The sequence below is a fragment of the Chiloscyllium plagiosum genome, chromosome 12, assembly GCF_004010195.1.
Source record: "Chiloscyllium plagiosum isolate BGI_BamShark_2017 chromosome 12, ASM401019v2, whole genome shotgun sequence".
In the NCBI taxonomy this organism is placed as follows: domain Eukaryota; kingdom Metazoa; phylum Chordata; class Chondrichthyes; order Orectolobiformes; family Hemiscylliidae; genus Chiloscyllium; species Chiloscyllium plagiosum.
This window is the reverse complement of record NC_057721.1, coordinates 76,478,257-76,494,909: the sequence shown is the minus strand read 5'-3', so window position 1 is coordinate 76,494,909 and position 16,653 is coordinate 76,478,257. Positions and strand designations below refer to the sequence as shown.

At 43.4% G+C, this 16,653-nt stretch overlaps 1 protein-coding gene across 3 annotated transcripts in view; it reads right to left on the bottom strand.

The window, feature by feature from the left end:
- The window catches only part of LOC122555418 (neural cell adhesion molecule 2-like), a 1,561,904-nt gene that overhangs the window by 464,886 nt on the left and 1,080,365 nt on the right, over positions 1-16,653 (bottom strand). For all 3 annotated transcript variants that reach the window (XM_043701408.1, XM_043701406.1, XM_043701407.1), the window contains 2 exons: positions 10,057-10,263; positions 4,517-4,660 (listed from right to left, as the gene is read on the bottom strand). In XM_043701408.1, the coding sequence (XP_043557343.1) occupies positions 4,517-4,660; positions 10,057-10,263 (351 nt within the window). The remainder of the gene's footprint in view (positions 1-4,516; positions 4,661-10,056; positions 10,264-16,653) is intronic.

Below are 16,653 nucleotides of genomic sequence, written 5' to 3'. Positions count from 1 at the left end.
TAAGTCCCTTAAGAGTTGGAAACTCTATTGATCTCAGCTTGTAACACCCTCAAAGCCTGAGGATCCACTGTTCTCTGACTGAAGGGTGATTTTTTTATTCACCTCAGGATGAAATGGCAGTTCTCTCGTCTTTATTCTGAAACTGAGGTTCCCTCGTTCCAGCCAAAAATAAGGAGTGTATCCGCATATATGTTGTCAAACCCTCTTGGAATGCTCTATTCTGCAAGGGACGATAGCCCCATTCTACTTCTGAATCATTCCAGTGTAGACGTGAGTTGTGCATTAGGGACCCTGCAGAATCCTGATCATAGCTTCCTCCATAGGGAATTGACGATTCCACCAGTAATTTCCTCTCTACTTGGAATTGTGTAATTAAACCAATCCAAAAACCATTTAAATCAGAGAATCCGAGGGCTCTAATGAAGCTAAGTAAATAAGTCCTCAGGAAAAGTTAGACGATTACATACGTAGTCTAATCCCTGAGTCACTATTGAACCAATCATACTTACATCATACACAATCAACCATAGGTCTCCCATATCTCTTATAGCTCCTCAGGTCCTGACCTGACACACCCACAGACCCAATAGCCCCATCTTGTACCAGAGCTGATCCTGGCCTTACCCCTAGTACTGCCCAACTCTCCCTGATCCACAGTTCGGACCCACTCACAGTTTCCCTGCTGTTCCCTTCCCCACTCTAGCTGCGCCTTTTGCCATCACTCCCAAAGCAATCTACCTACCTTCATGGAAGACCCCATCTTTTCACAGTCCAGACACAGTCTAACTCTTCTTCTATACCCCCACCTACTAGCCAGCTCAGAGCCAGCATTTGCCTCCTCGGCTCTAGATTGGATCTGCCTCCACCTTAAAAGCAAGCCCCCAACTTCACCCACATGGGATGCGACACGCCTTGCCCCCTTTTTCTTACCTGGACCTCTCTAGACTTGCTGCAACCCATCTTCCCATCCTCCAGATCCATTGCCCCCTTCATCCCTCAGACCCAACAGCCTCGCTCCCCACTCCAGACCCTCCTTATCTGGGAGATGAGGCATGCACCCTTCACTGTGACCCATTGGATATGATATCTCCCACCCACCCTGACCAACTTACACACTGCATTATTTATCTGAGAGCCCTGCCAACTTGCATGCTCCCCACGTGGCAACCAACCCACTAGCTAAGCACTTGGCATTCTACCACCTGGCACACCTGCTACTTGGCACCCTAAACACCTGGCACCCTTCTCTTATTCACTTAGTATTCTATCCATTTGGCACCCGACCCTCCGGAAACCTAATTTTCCACTTACCTCATGTATTTACTGTTTGACGGCAGCTTTCAAAGTGGGGTCTGTTTGTGATTCTGGACCTTTTACTTTCACAATACTTGTGGAAGCTGACCTCTGTGGAAAGGTGGGGTGGAGGTGGCGGGGGGAGCGTGGGGGGTGGGGGAGGGGCATGGGTTTGCTTTCCCCCAACAGTTGTGGCCCACAATATCACTAATAGAATGGAAATACTGCTCCGTATTTCTAAGGACCCCTGAATGGAATCAGTAATGCAGAACGCCCACCTTATGCAAAAAGAAAACATGGGTTGGAGTAACAATCTCCATGAGATTACCACTCTTTGGAAAATCAGATACAATATCATTTTCACAGCAATCACCTCAGTTCAGGAATCAATTTATTCGAACTTCTGTACCACTCACTAAGGCAACTTCTGAAAGTGTGAAACTCTACATAATTGTTATTCCAGGTAGATTTTAAAGCAACACTAAAGGCAACAAGATCTCTTTAACTCCAAAACCCTTGCAATGAAGACCAAAATGTCATTTGTCTTCCAAATTGCTTGCTGCATCTGTGTGTTAAGTTTCTTGTCAGAGGCCATCCCAATCTCTCTGAGTGCCAAAACCATCCATTGACTAGAAACAGAACTGGGCCAGCCATATGAATACTAAGGCTGGAAGAGCAGGTCAGAGTTTGGAATGCTGTGAGTAACTCACCTCCTTGCTCCCCAAAACCTACAAAGCACAAGTTTGGATCTAGTGGAGTACTCTCCACTTGCTTGTTTGACTCAAAAAACTTGTTTGAACATAAAAAATAAGAGCGGAAGTAGACCATTTGGCCCATTGAGCCAACCCTATCATTTAATACAATCTCGACTAATCTTGGGTGTCTTGTCATTCTTGCTCACTCACCATTAACTTTGATTCTTTGCAAGATGAAAAATATGCCCATCCGGCCTTAAAGCAGTACAACAGTAGAGCATCCACAAATTCCAAAAATTCACAATTCCACGAGTTGTTTCTCCACATCTCAGCCCTAAACGATTGGGAGCTTCGATATCATCCATAGCAAAGCATTTAAATTGATTGCACTCAGTTTCCTGGTCCAGGAACTCTGGAATTCCCTCCCTAGACCTTTCCACCCTTTTACCACACATTACTGCTTTAAGACAATCTTTGAAACTTACATTTTTGAGCAAGCTTTTTGTCATCAGCGCTCATATCTCATCACACAGCTCCATGTCAAATTAATCAAGTCTCTGTGATGTGCCTTGGGCTGGTTTATCAAGTTAATGGCAGCATATAAATGTTGCTGTTGAGTTGAATGTACCTATCGATTTCAGCCCTTTAGTCGGTAGCATTTAAGGTTGGCTTGTACATGAAAACAAAATGTGACATCTTGAGGGTAATGTGTAATAATAATGACAGTGATGCTATCCCCCTTGTGGTGTTGATAGCTTTGTTTAAGTGCAATTATCAACATTGAAATGCAACAACAGTAGACTGAATAAGTTTTGTGACAACACTGATCATATCAGGTTTAATTTAAAACAGCTACCGTCATGATGCTGCATGACTGGCACTGTCATATTATTTCATACACAGCTATCAGCTTGATTCAAATTGCCTCATTTAACTTGATATAGTGAAGACTGCGAACTCAAGGCTGATTATATACCTTATTGAGAATGCTTTCAGCACAGTGCCACGGAGTATCTGCACAATGGTGTGATCCTGTTTTTAGCAATTTAGAGATCAAAGTGAAAGACAGACCAAGGACATCACACTGGCTGAAAGGAACTTTTCAAAATACAGTGGTAAGTGGGGAAACAAGGATGAAGTGACAGTAACTGCAGTATTTAAAGGCCAGACTATTGTAAGAGTAAGGACATATAAAGCATGGAATTCTAGGCTTGGAGATTCCTGCATTTTGTTAGCCAAATGCACATGAAAGCTGGGTAAAACCAATCAGATGGTTTAAATTTTGTGCCTAATCAAGCAGTAGAGGATGCAGAGCCTTTTACATAGAGGCCTAGGACTAGAGTTTCAGTCTACTAAAAATGGTAGGTGGGGTCTGGAGGTAGAGGTACCACTCTCATTTTCAACAGATCAAACTTTTATTAGTGGGAACAAGAGGGTGGGGCATGAAACATACAGACAGAAAGTCTGAACTGAGTAGGCCCATTTGAATCTAGTGCTTAATTCACATAGATCCCAGTTTAACTTTTGCAAGGGCCTTAATCTTCAACATATGCACACAAATTGATTGAGTTGATGTAAACTTTCTTAAAGAGTGATTAAGATCTGTGCAACTGTCATGATCTTCAGGTTTTCTTTAAATCCTTTGTTCATTTCACATAAAAATAAAAGTGTGCAGTTGTCAGTAAGAGTTAAATAAAAACCCTTTTCTGGTTTGCTTTGGTTTACAGACGGTTTCCATAGAGACTTGTTTTCGGCATTTTACTGTGGGTTGCCATTATTCCATTGTGAATGTTTGACTGAGTTTCAAACGCTACAATTAACTGAGTAAGATGATCCAATGTCACAGTTTGATTGGCTGTCTCAAGATTTTAGGAAAGGATTAGCTTTCCTTGGCATTTGATCTGATAAGACACGTGTCAAAATTAGAGTGGCACTGGAAAAGCACAGCAAGTCAGGCAGCATTCGAGGAGCAGGAAAATCAATGTTTCAGGCAGGAGCCCTTCATCAGGAATGCCGATTTTCCTGCTTCCCGGATGCTGCCTGACTTGCTGTGCTTTTCCAGCACCACTCTAATCTTCAGTCTGATCTCTGGCATCTGCAGTCCTCATTTTCGCCTGATAAGAAAGAGAGCATGTTGTGATATTTCTTTCATTGTCAAGTGTGTAGGAGTGAAAGTTGCATTCTATTGTCTTAATTTATTTTAAAAATCTCCATATGGCTCCTGCGATGTGTCCATGAGGGATAAAAGATGAATGGATGTGGAAGTAGCATAGATACATGCGGGCACGGACAGGTTTTGGGAAGGGTGTGAGTTGGCATGGAGGTAGCTTAGAGTAGTCGTGAGTTTTGGGTAGCAGGGGTTGGAATGGAGGACCATGGTAGACAGGTAGAAGATCTTGCATTGGCATTGAGCTGGCATGGGAAGGGTGCAATGAAAATGCTTCCTTTCTTAACAGCCACTGTATCAAGAGTTTGAAGAATTCACAAACAATTTGGCAATTCGAGTTTTTGACAGCCTGGGTACTCACCACTCAGCTCAGTGATGATATCTCTGTTATTGTGAAGCCAAGTTACTATGGGTGCGGGAGAGCTGTTTACTTCACATATCACCACAGCATCGTCTCCCTCTCTGAACTCCTGGGGAGACTTGATTTCATGAAAGGTCAGCTTTTCTGTGGGTAGAGTGTAGCAGGAAGAAAGAAAAAGAATCACATCAATATTCCAAGATCGCCCATTTGCCTGTATCTGTGTGCAATAGCACAGAGTTATACAACACAGAAACAGACCCTTCTGACCGACTCGTCTACACCAACCAGATATCCTAAACTGATCTAATCCCATTTGCCAGCATTGGCCTATATCTCTCTAAACCATTCCTACTCATGTACCTATCCAGATGCCTTTTAAATATCGTTACTGTACCCACCTCTACCACTTCCTCTGGCAGTTTGTTCTCATACATGAACCACGTTCTATGTGGTAAAGTTACCCCTTGGGTCTCTTTTAAATCTCTCCTCTCTCAACTTAAACCTATGCCCTCTGGTTTTGTACCCCTTTACCCATGGAAAAGACTTTGCCTATTCACCCAATCCATGCCCCTCATGATTTTATAAATCTCTGCAAGGTGACCCATCAGCCTCTGATGCTCCATTGTAAAAAGCCCCAGCTTATTCACCCTCTCCCTATAGCTCAACCCTGCAATCCTGGCAACATCCTTGTAATGAGCAGAAAATAAAATACAAGACTCATTTTAATCAATGTGCAATGAAATCAGAACACTTTGAAAAGCAAACTTAAGGTTTCAAGTTGCAATATCATATTTGCAAAAAATAGTAGCAATGTTCATTTCTTTTATGTAGTAAAGCACATCAGGATAGAATTTCCACTCTCTTTGTTGTTATTACCACAAATTGCCTGAAAACAATGTACAAGGTGCAGGAATTTTAATCACACATTTTAATGTGAACAAATCTAATTTCTGCAATCATTTGCATTGACTTAAAAATTATCGCACTCGGAACTATCTTTTCCAGCTAATTCGGGCATGAACTCTCGATGAATCAATCACCATGACAAACTTCAGTCAATGTTTTGGGGCTTGTCCATAGACTTTCATGAATTAGGCTGGACTTCATGCACACAAGGACTAAACATGTTTTTAAATCTACAAAAGTTTATTTTTCAAGCTACTGAAAAGATTAATACTCTAATATAACTAGCAAACAGTTGTGTGCATTTCTTAGAAACCATTTTCTGTCATTTTAACCTGGGTAACTCACAAGTGGTCAATTGGTACTGTGATTCAAACTGCATGCCTTTTTATGCTGAATCGATCTTGTCAATCATACTAGCCCCTTGTTACCACACGAGGGATATATTTTAAAACTACATTTTCTTAAAAAGTTAGTTATATTTTAAAGCCGCACAATCATGCTGATGTTGTCATGCAATGATAAATGAAAGACGTTATCAAATTGAGTGGAAATTTGAGATCAAATTTGTCCAGGTTTGCGATGCAGTTGAAGTGGAAATTCTAACCCTGCCATATCTATACAATATTTAACTTAAAGAATTACATATAGCTTGCTCTCTCAGAATGCTTTAAGCCACAGGTAGATAATGACCCATTACTTTCACTTGAACAAAACATTACAACTATGATGAGGCACAGAGATTAGACCGTACGAGGTAAGAACAGAAGTTAGCCATTCAGACCATCAGGTCTGCTTGCCCATTCAATGACACTATGGCTGATCTGATAATCCTCAGCGTCAATTTCCGTAACCCTTGTTTCCTTTCCTGAATAAAAATCTGTCCATCTCAATTCCACTGAGTCACGACCCTCTGAGAGAAGAAGTTTCTCCTCATCTCGCTACTGAATGTGGAACCTCTTATTCTGAGATTATGTCCTCTGCTCCTAGATTCTCCCACAACCTTTCCTCATCTATCCAGTCAAGTCCCTAAGAATTTTCAATGTTTCAATTAAATCACCTCTCAATTTCAATTTTCAATGAGTATAGAGCCAATCTACTCAACCTTTCCTCATACCCATTCCTGGTTTCAGTCTAGTGAACGTTCTCCTTCGATAACGAGTTGGCAACTGTTCACAATATTCCAGCTGTGGTCCGACTCATGCCTTGCATTGTTTTAGTGTCCATACTAAACATAAGTCCAGCAGAGATGAGCGAACAAAGTTAAAGATGTTAATAGCACAGAGAAAAAGGCTGCTTGCCTTATCGAGTCTGAGTCAGTTAAAAACAACCACCTAACCACTCTCATCCCATTTTCCAGCACTCGGCCCACTTTCATGTATGCCTTGGCATGTCAAGTGCACATCTAAGTATTTCTTCAATGTTATCAGGGTTTCTGCCTTTACCCCCTTACTCGTGGTGTGTTCCAGATTCCCATCGTCTTCATGGTGAAAAACAGAAGTCCTCACATCTCCTCCAAATATCCTGCCCCTCCCTTTAAATCTACATCTCCTGGTTATTGATCCTTTCAATAAAGGGAAAGGTTTCTTCCTGTCTACCCTGTGGATGTTTGCATTTTTTAATCCATGTCAATCATGTCGCCATTCAGTATTCTTCACTGCAAGGAAAATAACCTCAGTCTAGCCAATCTCACTTCATAATTAAAACTCTCCAGCCCAGGCAACATCCTGATGAATCTCCTCTACACCCTCTCCATTGCTGCCATATCCCTCCAATCATTTAGATTCCAGAACTGCACACAATACTCTAGTTGTGGCCTAACCAACATCTTGTGCAATTCCAGCATGACTTCCCTAACTTTTAAATTTTATGCTTAGGCTAATAAGCACAACTATCGCACATATTTTCTTAACCATTGTGTCTACCTGTTTTGATACCTTAAGAGACCTAGTGACCAGGCGTGGGGAGGGTGCTGTCGCTAACTGTGATGTCTCAATGAATAGGGTCAACTCGCTAAACAAAGAGCATTCTACACTGGGGCAGCACTTTTACCATCCAAAGAATTATGGAACTCAGTCCTGACACTTTTCTGTGGAACCGGACTAATTTACTGTCTCAGAGTGCTACGCCCTATCCATTCACTCTCACTGCATTTCAATGATTGTTAGCAATTAGACAGTTGTGCCAATATTTACACTCAAAAGGGGAATTGGGTCAATGCTTTAAGGAAGTGAAAGAACAATGGGAAGAAAACAAGTGGACTAGAATCGATTGGATTGCCCTGCCTAAGGGCTAGCACAAACATAACAGACTGAATGGTCACATTGATTGATGCATCATTTTATCATTCCGCGATTCCCGACCTATACAGACCTCTTTCCACTTAACCTGACACTCACTCGTAGCAGTTCCTTTAGTGCTGATTTCTCTTTCCCTGCCTCTCATTGCTACTGCATGCCCAGGAAGCTGTCTTATATGTCATACACCTTTCAGTGATGGACTTTAACCAAGTCTGTATCTTTCCCTTTTAATTCTGCAATAGTATGCATTTCTGTATGCTCATGAGGGACTGATTTGCCGGTCCGTAGAAACTGCAACAAATGTTAGCTTGTAGCAGCAGATTAAAGTGATTAGAATGATGAAAAGCCTCATATAATTCGCAAATTATCTTTGAAATCATGGAAGTGTGGTTATTTCTGGATCTTCCATTATTAGTCAGACAATAAAAGTGATTATTTCACATACACAATCGTCCTGTTCACAGAGCCAATGCAACACTTAATAATGTCACTTTAACCCTTCCTTGTGAATTCTTGGATGTTATCACTTGGCTATTCCTCTTCGGTGTGAAATCTGACCTGAAGGTCCCAGTCCTCTTCTATTCATCTCTTAGCTTTAATATCAAACAAAATATCAGCTCAAAAAGGAAATGAGTTATTGTGCATTTCTACACACACATACCCATGATCTACCTATCCACTGGCCTGTCAATACAACACTCTGTAATTGGATATTCACTCCCACAAATCAGCCAAGCCGCTCTCCCATGTACACTAAGGGATAATGGCAAAGAGTTGGCCATGCAACATCGCGCACATCAGTCTGTGAGTTTGTGGAAGGTTGGGAGAGTATGTAATGACCCAATTGTCTTTCACTTTCCTCACTGCCCACTGCATTTCTTGGGTGTCAGATGTGAGAAAGTTTGTGAGGCTGCTATGACAACACAGCTCAAAAGTGGGTAGAAAAGACACCACCACCAGGACCTCTGCTGCATGTAATAGTCAAACCTGCTGAGGATGGTGGATGCCCCTCTATGTTGGTTTTTAGTCTAATCATTTAGCTTTTAAACTTCTGTCTGAGACTAAATTACTGCATGTCATATTACTCCTTGCTTCCCTGCCAGCCCCCTCCACAACTTGGTCGACAGTCCCAATTGGAAATGAACATCAGGGACTCACCCCTCCCCGTTTTGCACCAGGAATTACCTCATTCCCACTGGGCAGTCAGTAGTTGGGCATCCAACACATTACTGGATGGGCTGAGACATTTAGGGCAGGTCTGCAGACTCCTAGCTTCGTTGTGGTTCATTCATTTCAATATGATACATAAAATCCAGCCCACCATCCCCTATGTTAGATAGATAGATATGATTGATACATCAATAGATGGATAGATAGATAGACAGACAGACGGACAGACAGGCAAATAGATAAATAGATAGATAATAGATAGACAGGCAGGCAGACAGGTAAATAGATAAATAGATAGATAATAGATAGATAGACAGGTAAATAGATAGATAAATAGATAGATAATAGATAGATAGGTAGATCGATAGATAGATAGATCAATAGATAGATAGATAGATAGAAAAACAATCTATCCATCTATCTATCTATCTATCTACTTGTGTCATGCCTGTTTATCTCTGTTTATCACTGTATCCATTTATTGTTTTTACAGTTTTTGGCCTATCATCTCCTTAAGGTTCCTGATATTCAGAACAAGTGACCAAACTTCATCAAAAAGCTTACAACAATGAGGTCAGTTTTAACTCGATGTCTGAAACACTAATACAAAAGCTGGGAAGCAACTTGAAACTAACTTCAGCGCTGATGCAGAGAGAAGCCACTTTGCACTGATACTGCGTTGGTGATCTTAAGGTGATTTTAGTGAAACTGTACTTGTGCAAGCACTGAATGGGATATTGTGCTGCTGTTGGCCTTGACACATAGCTACTGTGATATCACAGGACAAATAACACTGTAACCATCGTGTTCTATGTCAATTTCATCAGAAATATAATCGCCATACTATCATCAAAATAATCAATCTCATGCAGCAAAATTGGGAAAAATAGTTCTTAAGTCCAGGTGCTGAGTTTGACCCCTAGTTGGAGCAAAACACTTTTGGAATGTTAGGTGCTGAGTGTTCCTGTACTGGACTCTTTTGCAAAACGTGGCTGATTTGTTGCAGCATCATATCAAGAGCATTTAAATTATTAATGTCTCACTGGCAATCTTTGTATTTGCATAGCTTCTTTTGTCTTCAGCTTCGTACATGCACTGCTGGAACAAGCACAAGACAGCATGTGATTAATGATGCAATTATGTTTTACAGCTCCTGGGTTTACTTACTGTAAATTTCCACCAGGATTGTAGCTTCCTGAGACTTTCCATTGACGTCTAACACCTGACACTGATAGATCCCAGCATCCTCCTCGTTGGCATTGTAGATGGTGAGCCTTGATCGTATCCCCTCCGTCTGTACCACAACTCTTTCGTTGGAGATGACTTTTTGACCATCAGGACTGTACCATTCTATACTGACAGGCTCCCCAATTACTAGAGGAGAAAATAGGAGATAAATCAATGGATTGTACATGATCCCATTGTGAAGCCCTGTAAATTAATGTTGTTTTCATTGACTGCACCTCTGGGCCCACGTTTTCAACCAACCAATGACCCCTTCTCCCGCCTCCAACACACCCCATCCACCTGGACGCCCCGTGCCAGTCTGTTACCCGCCCTCGACCTCTTCATTTCTAACTGTTGCTGTGACATCGATGACCTCAACCTGTCCACCCACCCCAACCTCCCGCCCTCACAAAGTGCAGCCCTCCACTCCCTCTGCTCTAACCCCAACCTCACTATCAAACCTGCAGACAAAGGGGGACGCAGTAGTAGTGTGGCCCACTGACCTCTACATCGCTGAAGCCAGGTGCCAACTCACAGACACACCCTCCTACCACCCCCTCATTCATGACCTCACCTCCCATCAACAAACCATCATCTCTCAGACCATCCACAACCTCATCATCCCAGGGGATCTTCCACCCACAGCCTACAACCTCATTTTCCATGAACCCCGCACTGCTCGATTCTACCTCCTACTGAAGATTCACAAACCTGACTGCACTGTTCGACACATTATCTCAGCCTGCTCCTGTCCCACTAAAATCACCTCTGCATACCTTAACACTGTCCGGTTCCCCTTAGTCCAGGAACTCCCTACCTACATTCGGGACACCACCCATGCCCTTCAACACCTCCAAGATTTTTGATTCCCCGGCCCCCAATGCCTCATCTTCACCATGGACATCCAGTCCCTGTACACATTGATCCGCTATGATGAAGGTCCCCAAGCCCTCCGTTTCTTCCTCTCATGCCGTCCCAACCAGTACCTTTCCACCAACACACTCATCCGTCTGGCTGAACCGGTCCTCACCCTCAACAACTTCTCCTTCCAATCCTCCCACTTCCTCCAAACCAAAGGGGTAGCCTTGGGCACATGCATGGGACCCAGCTACGCTGGCCTCTTTGTTGGGTACGTGGAACAGTCCATCTTCCACAGTTACACCAGCACCATTCCCCACCTGTTCCTCTGCTACATCGACGACTGTATCGGCATTACCTCGTGTCCCATGAGGTGGTCGAACAGTTCACCAACTTCACCAACATCTTTCAACCCAACCTCAAATTCACCTGAACCATCTTGGACACCTCCCTCCCCTCCTGGACCTCTCCATCTCCATCTCTGGTGACCGACTAACTACAGACATCTACTACAAGCCCACCGACTCCAACAGCTACCTAGACTACACCTCCTCCCACCCTACCTCCTATAAAAACACGATCCCTTATTCCTAATTCCTCCGCCTCTGCCGCATCTATTCCCAGGATTACCAATTCCACCTTAGAAAATCCCAGATGGCTTCCTTCTTCCAAGACCGCAATTTCCCTTCCCAGGCCTCTCCACCAACCCAGACCCCAATCCAGGCACCTTCCCCTGCCACTGCAAAACCTGTGCCCACACCACTCCCCTCACCTCCATCAAAGACACCCACATCTGTACAGAAATTTACATGTACCTCCACCAATGTCATCTACTGTATTGGTTGCACCCGGTGTGGTCTCCTCTACATTGGGGAGACAGGAAGTCTTCTTGCAGATCGTTTCAGAGACCATCTCTGGGACACCTGCACCAATCAACCCCACCGCCCCGTGGCTGAACACTTCAACTTCCCCTCCCACTCCATCAAGAGCATAGAGGTCCTGGGCGTCCTGCATCGCCAAACCCTTACCACCTGACACCTGGAGGAAGAACAACTCATATTCCACCTTGGGACCCAGAAAACCACAGGGGATCAGTGTGAATTTCAATAGTTTCCACCTTTCCCCTCCCCCCACATTATCCCAGTCCCCAGCCTCCAACTCGGCACTGCCCTCTTGACCTGTCCATCACCTTTCACATCTATCCGCTCCACCCTCCTCTCCGACCTATCACTTTCTCCCTCACCTTCATCTACCTATTGCTTTCTCAACTACCTTCCCTCTAGCCCCACCCTCCCCCCATTTATCTCTCAGCCACCCGGCCCACAAGCTTCATTCCTGATGAATGGCTTATGGCTGAAACATCAATTTTCCTGCTCCTTGGATGCTGCCTGACCTGCTGTTCTTTTCCAGCAATACACTCTCAACTCTGATCTCCAGCATCTGCAGTCCTCACTTTCTACTGCACATTGAGTCCATGTCAGTCAGCTCAGATGACTGGTTTATGCTGCAAAATGATGTCAGCAGCATGGGGTTTAATTCCCTGACACAGCAGCTGGAATTCAATTCCCTCACACACCCGCTTGGGGTTTAATTACCTCACACACCTGCACGGGGTTTAATGCCCTCACTCACCAGCTGAGGTTACTCTGAAGGTCTAACATTCTCAAACCCTCCCCTGGTCTGAGGTGTAGTGACCCTCAGTTTTAACCAGCACCCATAGTCTCTAATATGTAGCCATCCTCTGAGACAATGGTGACTTCTATCAATTTATGTGTGTTGCCTCTACTGCCATGATACACAACTGATTCTTACCACGCATAGGACAAAGAGAATTAGACTGTAAACAGTGCCAATGTTGTCCACATCCCCAGAACAAAAGAATGTTCAGAACCACACAATTCTCATGTGTTATTGGAGAGGTTTTAGTTTTGAGGTCAGGTCAGGGAAGCTGCAGTTGTTGTCCTTGAAGAGAGACTTGGACATGATTACAACAGATTTAGATACTGCAAACAAAGGATTAGCCAAAGGTACAAGGAACACAGACTTACATTTTTTGGGAAGGAAATGCAGAGAAGAATGCGATGAAGAATTTCTTTAGGCAAGTGGCAATAACCTGGACCTTGTTAACTAGGCGGGAGGTCTATGGAGAAACGGTGAATGGTTTCAAAGGGACTTTTGAGAATTTGATGCAAACAAACTGTCAGTGTTACAGACATGGAGTGAGGGAATGGGACTGATTGCATTGCTGTACAGAAAGCTGGCGTGATCTCAAGGACTGAATCACACATTTCTGTGTCTTAATGATGCTATGCCTCTCCACTTGCTCTCTCATTCCATTCTCTTCTGAGATGGACGACAAAGATCCCAGAAGTGAGAAGGCAAGAATGCTCCACTCTGCATCTAATGATACATCATCTGACATTGTTGGCAAATGATGTTAAAGGTGTCTTTTAAATATTAATAAAATATTTGTGACATGATGGTCAGAACATGTCAACATGATATATCAAAAGGTCCTGGGATAAAAAAAATCTGATCACTGTATATCTGTGAAAATGTCCTGTACATTGATCTGAGTTATCAAAAAGGTTTTTAAAAATCATTGATGCATTTATTGTGTCAGTGCAACCAGACATAGTCAGCTCACCTCAAGTGATTAAAAATCAAAGGTCAAGCTAATACCAGAAACATTCTCTAGAAAGGAGACCATTTGGTCCAGCATTTCTACACCTGCTCTTCAAATGAGCATCTCTGTCCTGTGCCAATTTCCTAGTAGAAAGTGAGGACTACAGAAGCTGGAGATTCAGAGTCAAAAAGTGTGGCGCTGGAAAAGCACAGCAGATCAGGCAGCATCTGACGAGCAGGAGAGTCGATGTTTCAGGCATGAGCTCTTGATCAGGAATAAGGAGGTGGCCCAGGTGGGCTGAGAGATACATGGGAGGGTGGTGGGGCTGAGGAGAAGGTACTGGGAATGCGATTGGTAGATAAAGGTGGGAGGTGAAGGTGATAGGTCGGAGAGGAGGGAAGGAAGATGGACAGGTAGGACAGGTCAAGAGGCCGGTGTTGAGTTGGGAGGCTGGGTCTGGGATAAGATGTGGGTTGGGAAAATGAGGAAACTGGTGAAATCTACATTTATACCTTTACCACACACCCTCGCATAATATCTCGAGCCAAATAATCAAATAATGCTCTTTTCAGTGACTCAATTGAACCTGCCTCTACCACATTTCCAGACAGTGCATTCCATATCCTAACTACTCACTGTGTGAGAAAACTTTCTCGCGTCACCCTTGCTTCATTTGTACATCATTTTAAATCTCTGCCTTTTTATTCATTTTTCTTCTTCAAGCAGACAAATTCTCCCTATCTACTTGGTCCAACCCCATCATGATTTGGATTTCCATTAAATCTCTTCTTAGTCTCCTTCTCACTCAGAAGAATAATCCCAATGTTTTCAATCTATCCTTATCACTGAAGGTTCTCGTTCTTAGAATCATTTGTGTAAATTACTTTTTCACTCTCTCCAATACACTCACATCTTTTTCCACAATCACCTGATGAAGGAGCAGTGCTCCGAAAGCTAGTGCTTCCAAATATACCTGTTGGACTATAACCTGGCCTTGTGTGATTTTTAACTTTGTATACCCCAGTCCAACACCAGTGTCTCCGAATCATCTTTTTCATAATGCCACAAATCTATACCACACTCCAGTTGAGATCAAACAAGTGTCATATACCGAATCATTTGCCCATTCATATTCTTTCAAACATTTTTAAGACCATAAGACCATAAGATATAGGAGTGGAAGTAAGGCCATTCGGCCCATCGAGTCCACTCCGCCATTCAATCATGGCTGATGCGCATTTCAGCTCCACTTACCAGCGTTCTCCCCGTAGCCCTTAATTCCTCTAGACAACAAGAATCTATCAATCTCGGCCTTGAAGACATTTAGCGTCCCGGCTTCCACTGCACTCCGTGGCAATGAATTCCACAGGCCCACCACTCTCTGGCTGAAGAAATCTCACCGCATTTCTGTTCTGAAATGACCCCCTCTAATTCTAAGGCTATGTCCACGGGTCCTAGTCTCCTCGTCTAACGGAAACAATTTCCTAGCATCCACCTTTTCCAAGCCATGTATTATTTTGTACGTCTCTATTAAGTCTCCCCTTAATCTTCTAAACTCCAACGAATACAATCCCAGTATCCTCAGCCATTCCTCATATGTTAGACCTGTCATTCCAGGGATCATCCGTGTGAATCTCCGCTGGACACGTACCAGTGCCAGTATGTCCTTCCTGAGGTGTGGGGACCAAAACTGGACACAGTACTCCAAATGAGGCCTAACCAGAGCTTTATAAAGTCTTAGTAGTACATCTCTGCTTTTATATTCCAACCCTCTTGAGATAAGAGACAACATTGCATTCGCTTTCTTAATCACGGACTCAACCTGCATGTTTACCTTTAGAGAATCCTCGACTAGCACTCCCAGATCCCTTTGTGCATTGGCTTTATTAATTTTCTCACCATTTAGAAAGTAGTCTATGCTTTTATGCTTTTTGCCAAAGTGCAAGACCTCGCACTTGCTCACGTTAAATTCCATCAGCCACTTCCTGGACCACTCTCCCAACCTGTCTAGATCCTTCTGTAGCCACCCCACTTCCTCAGTACTACCTGCCTGTCCACCTAACTTCGTATCATCGGCAAAATTCGCTAGAATGCCCCCGGTTCCCTCATCCAAATCATTAATATATAATGCGAACAGCTGTGGCCCCAGCACCGAACCCTGCGGGACACCGCTCGTCACCGGCTGCCATTCTGAAAAAGAACCTTTTATCCCAACTCTCTGCCTTCTGTTAGACAGCCAATCCACAATCCATCCCAGCAGCTCACCTCGAACACCATGGGCCCTCACCTTGCTCAGCAGCCTCCCGTGTGGCACCTTATCAAAGGCCTTTTGAAAGTCTAGATAAACCACATCCACTGGGTTTCCCTGGTCTAACCTACTTGTTACCTCTGCAAAAAATTCCAACAGGTTTGTCAGGCATGACCTCCCTTTACTAAATCCATGTTGACTTGTTCTAATCAGACTCTGCTCTTCCAAGAATTTAGAAACCTCATCCTTAATGATGGATTCTAGAATTTTACCAACAACCGAGGTTAAGCTGATTGGCCTATAATTTTCCATCTTTTGCCTTGATCCTTTCTTGAACAAGGGGGTTACAACAGCCATCTTATAATCATCCGGGACCTTTCCTGACTCCAGTGACTCTTGAAAGATCTCAACCAATGCCTCTGCTATTTCCTCAGCCACCTCTCTCAGAACTCTAGGGTGTATCCCATCGGGGCCAGGAGATTTATCAATTCTAAGACTTTTTAACTTTTCTAGCACTATCTCTTTCGTAATGGCAACCATACTCAACTCAGCCCCGTGACACCCTTTAATTTTTGGGATATTACTCATGTCTCCCACTGTGAAAACTGACGCAAAGTACTTATTAAGTTCTCCTGCTATTTCCTTATCTCCCATCCCTAGGCTTCCTGCATCAGTTTGAAGTGGCCCAATGTCTACTTTTGCCTGTCGTTTGTTTCTTATGTACTGAAAGAAACTTTTACTATTATTTCTAAAATTTCTGGCTAGCCTACCTTCATATTTGATCCTCTAATTTCTTATTACACTC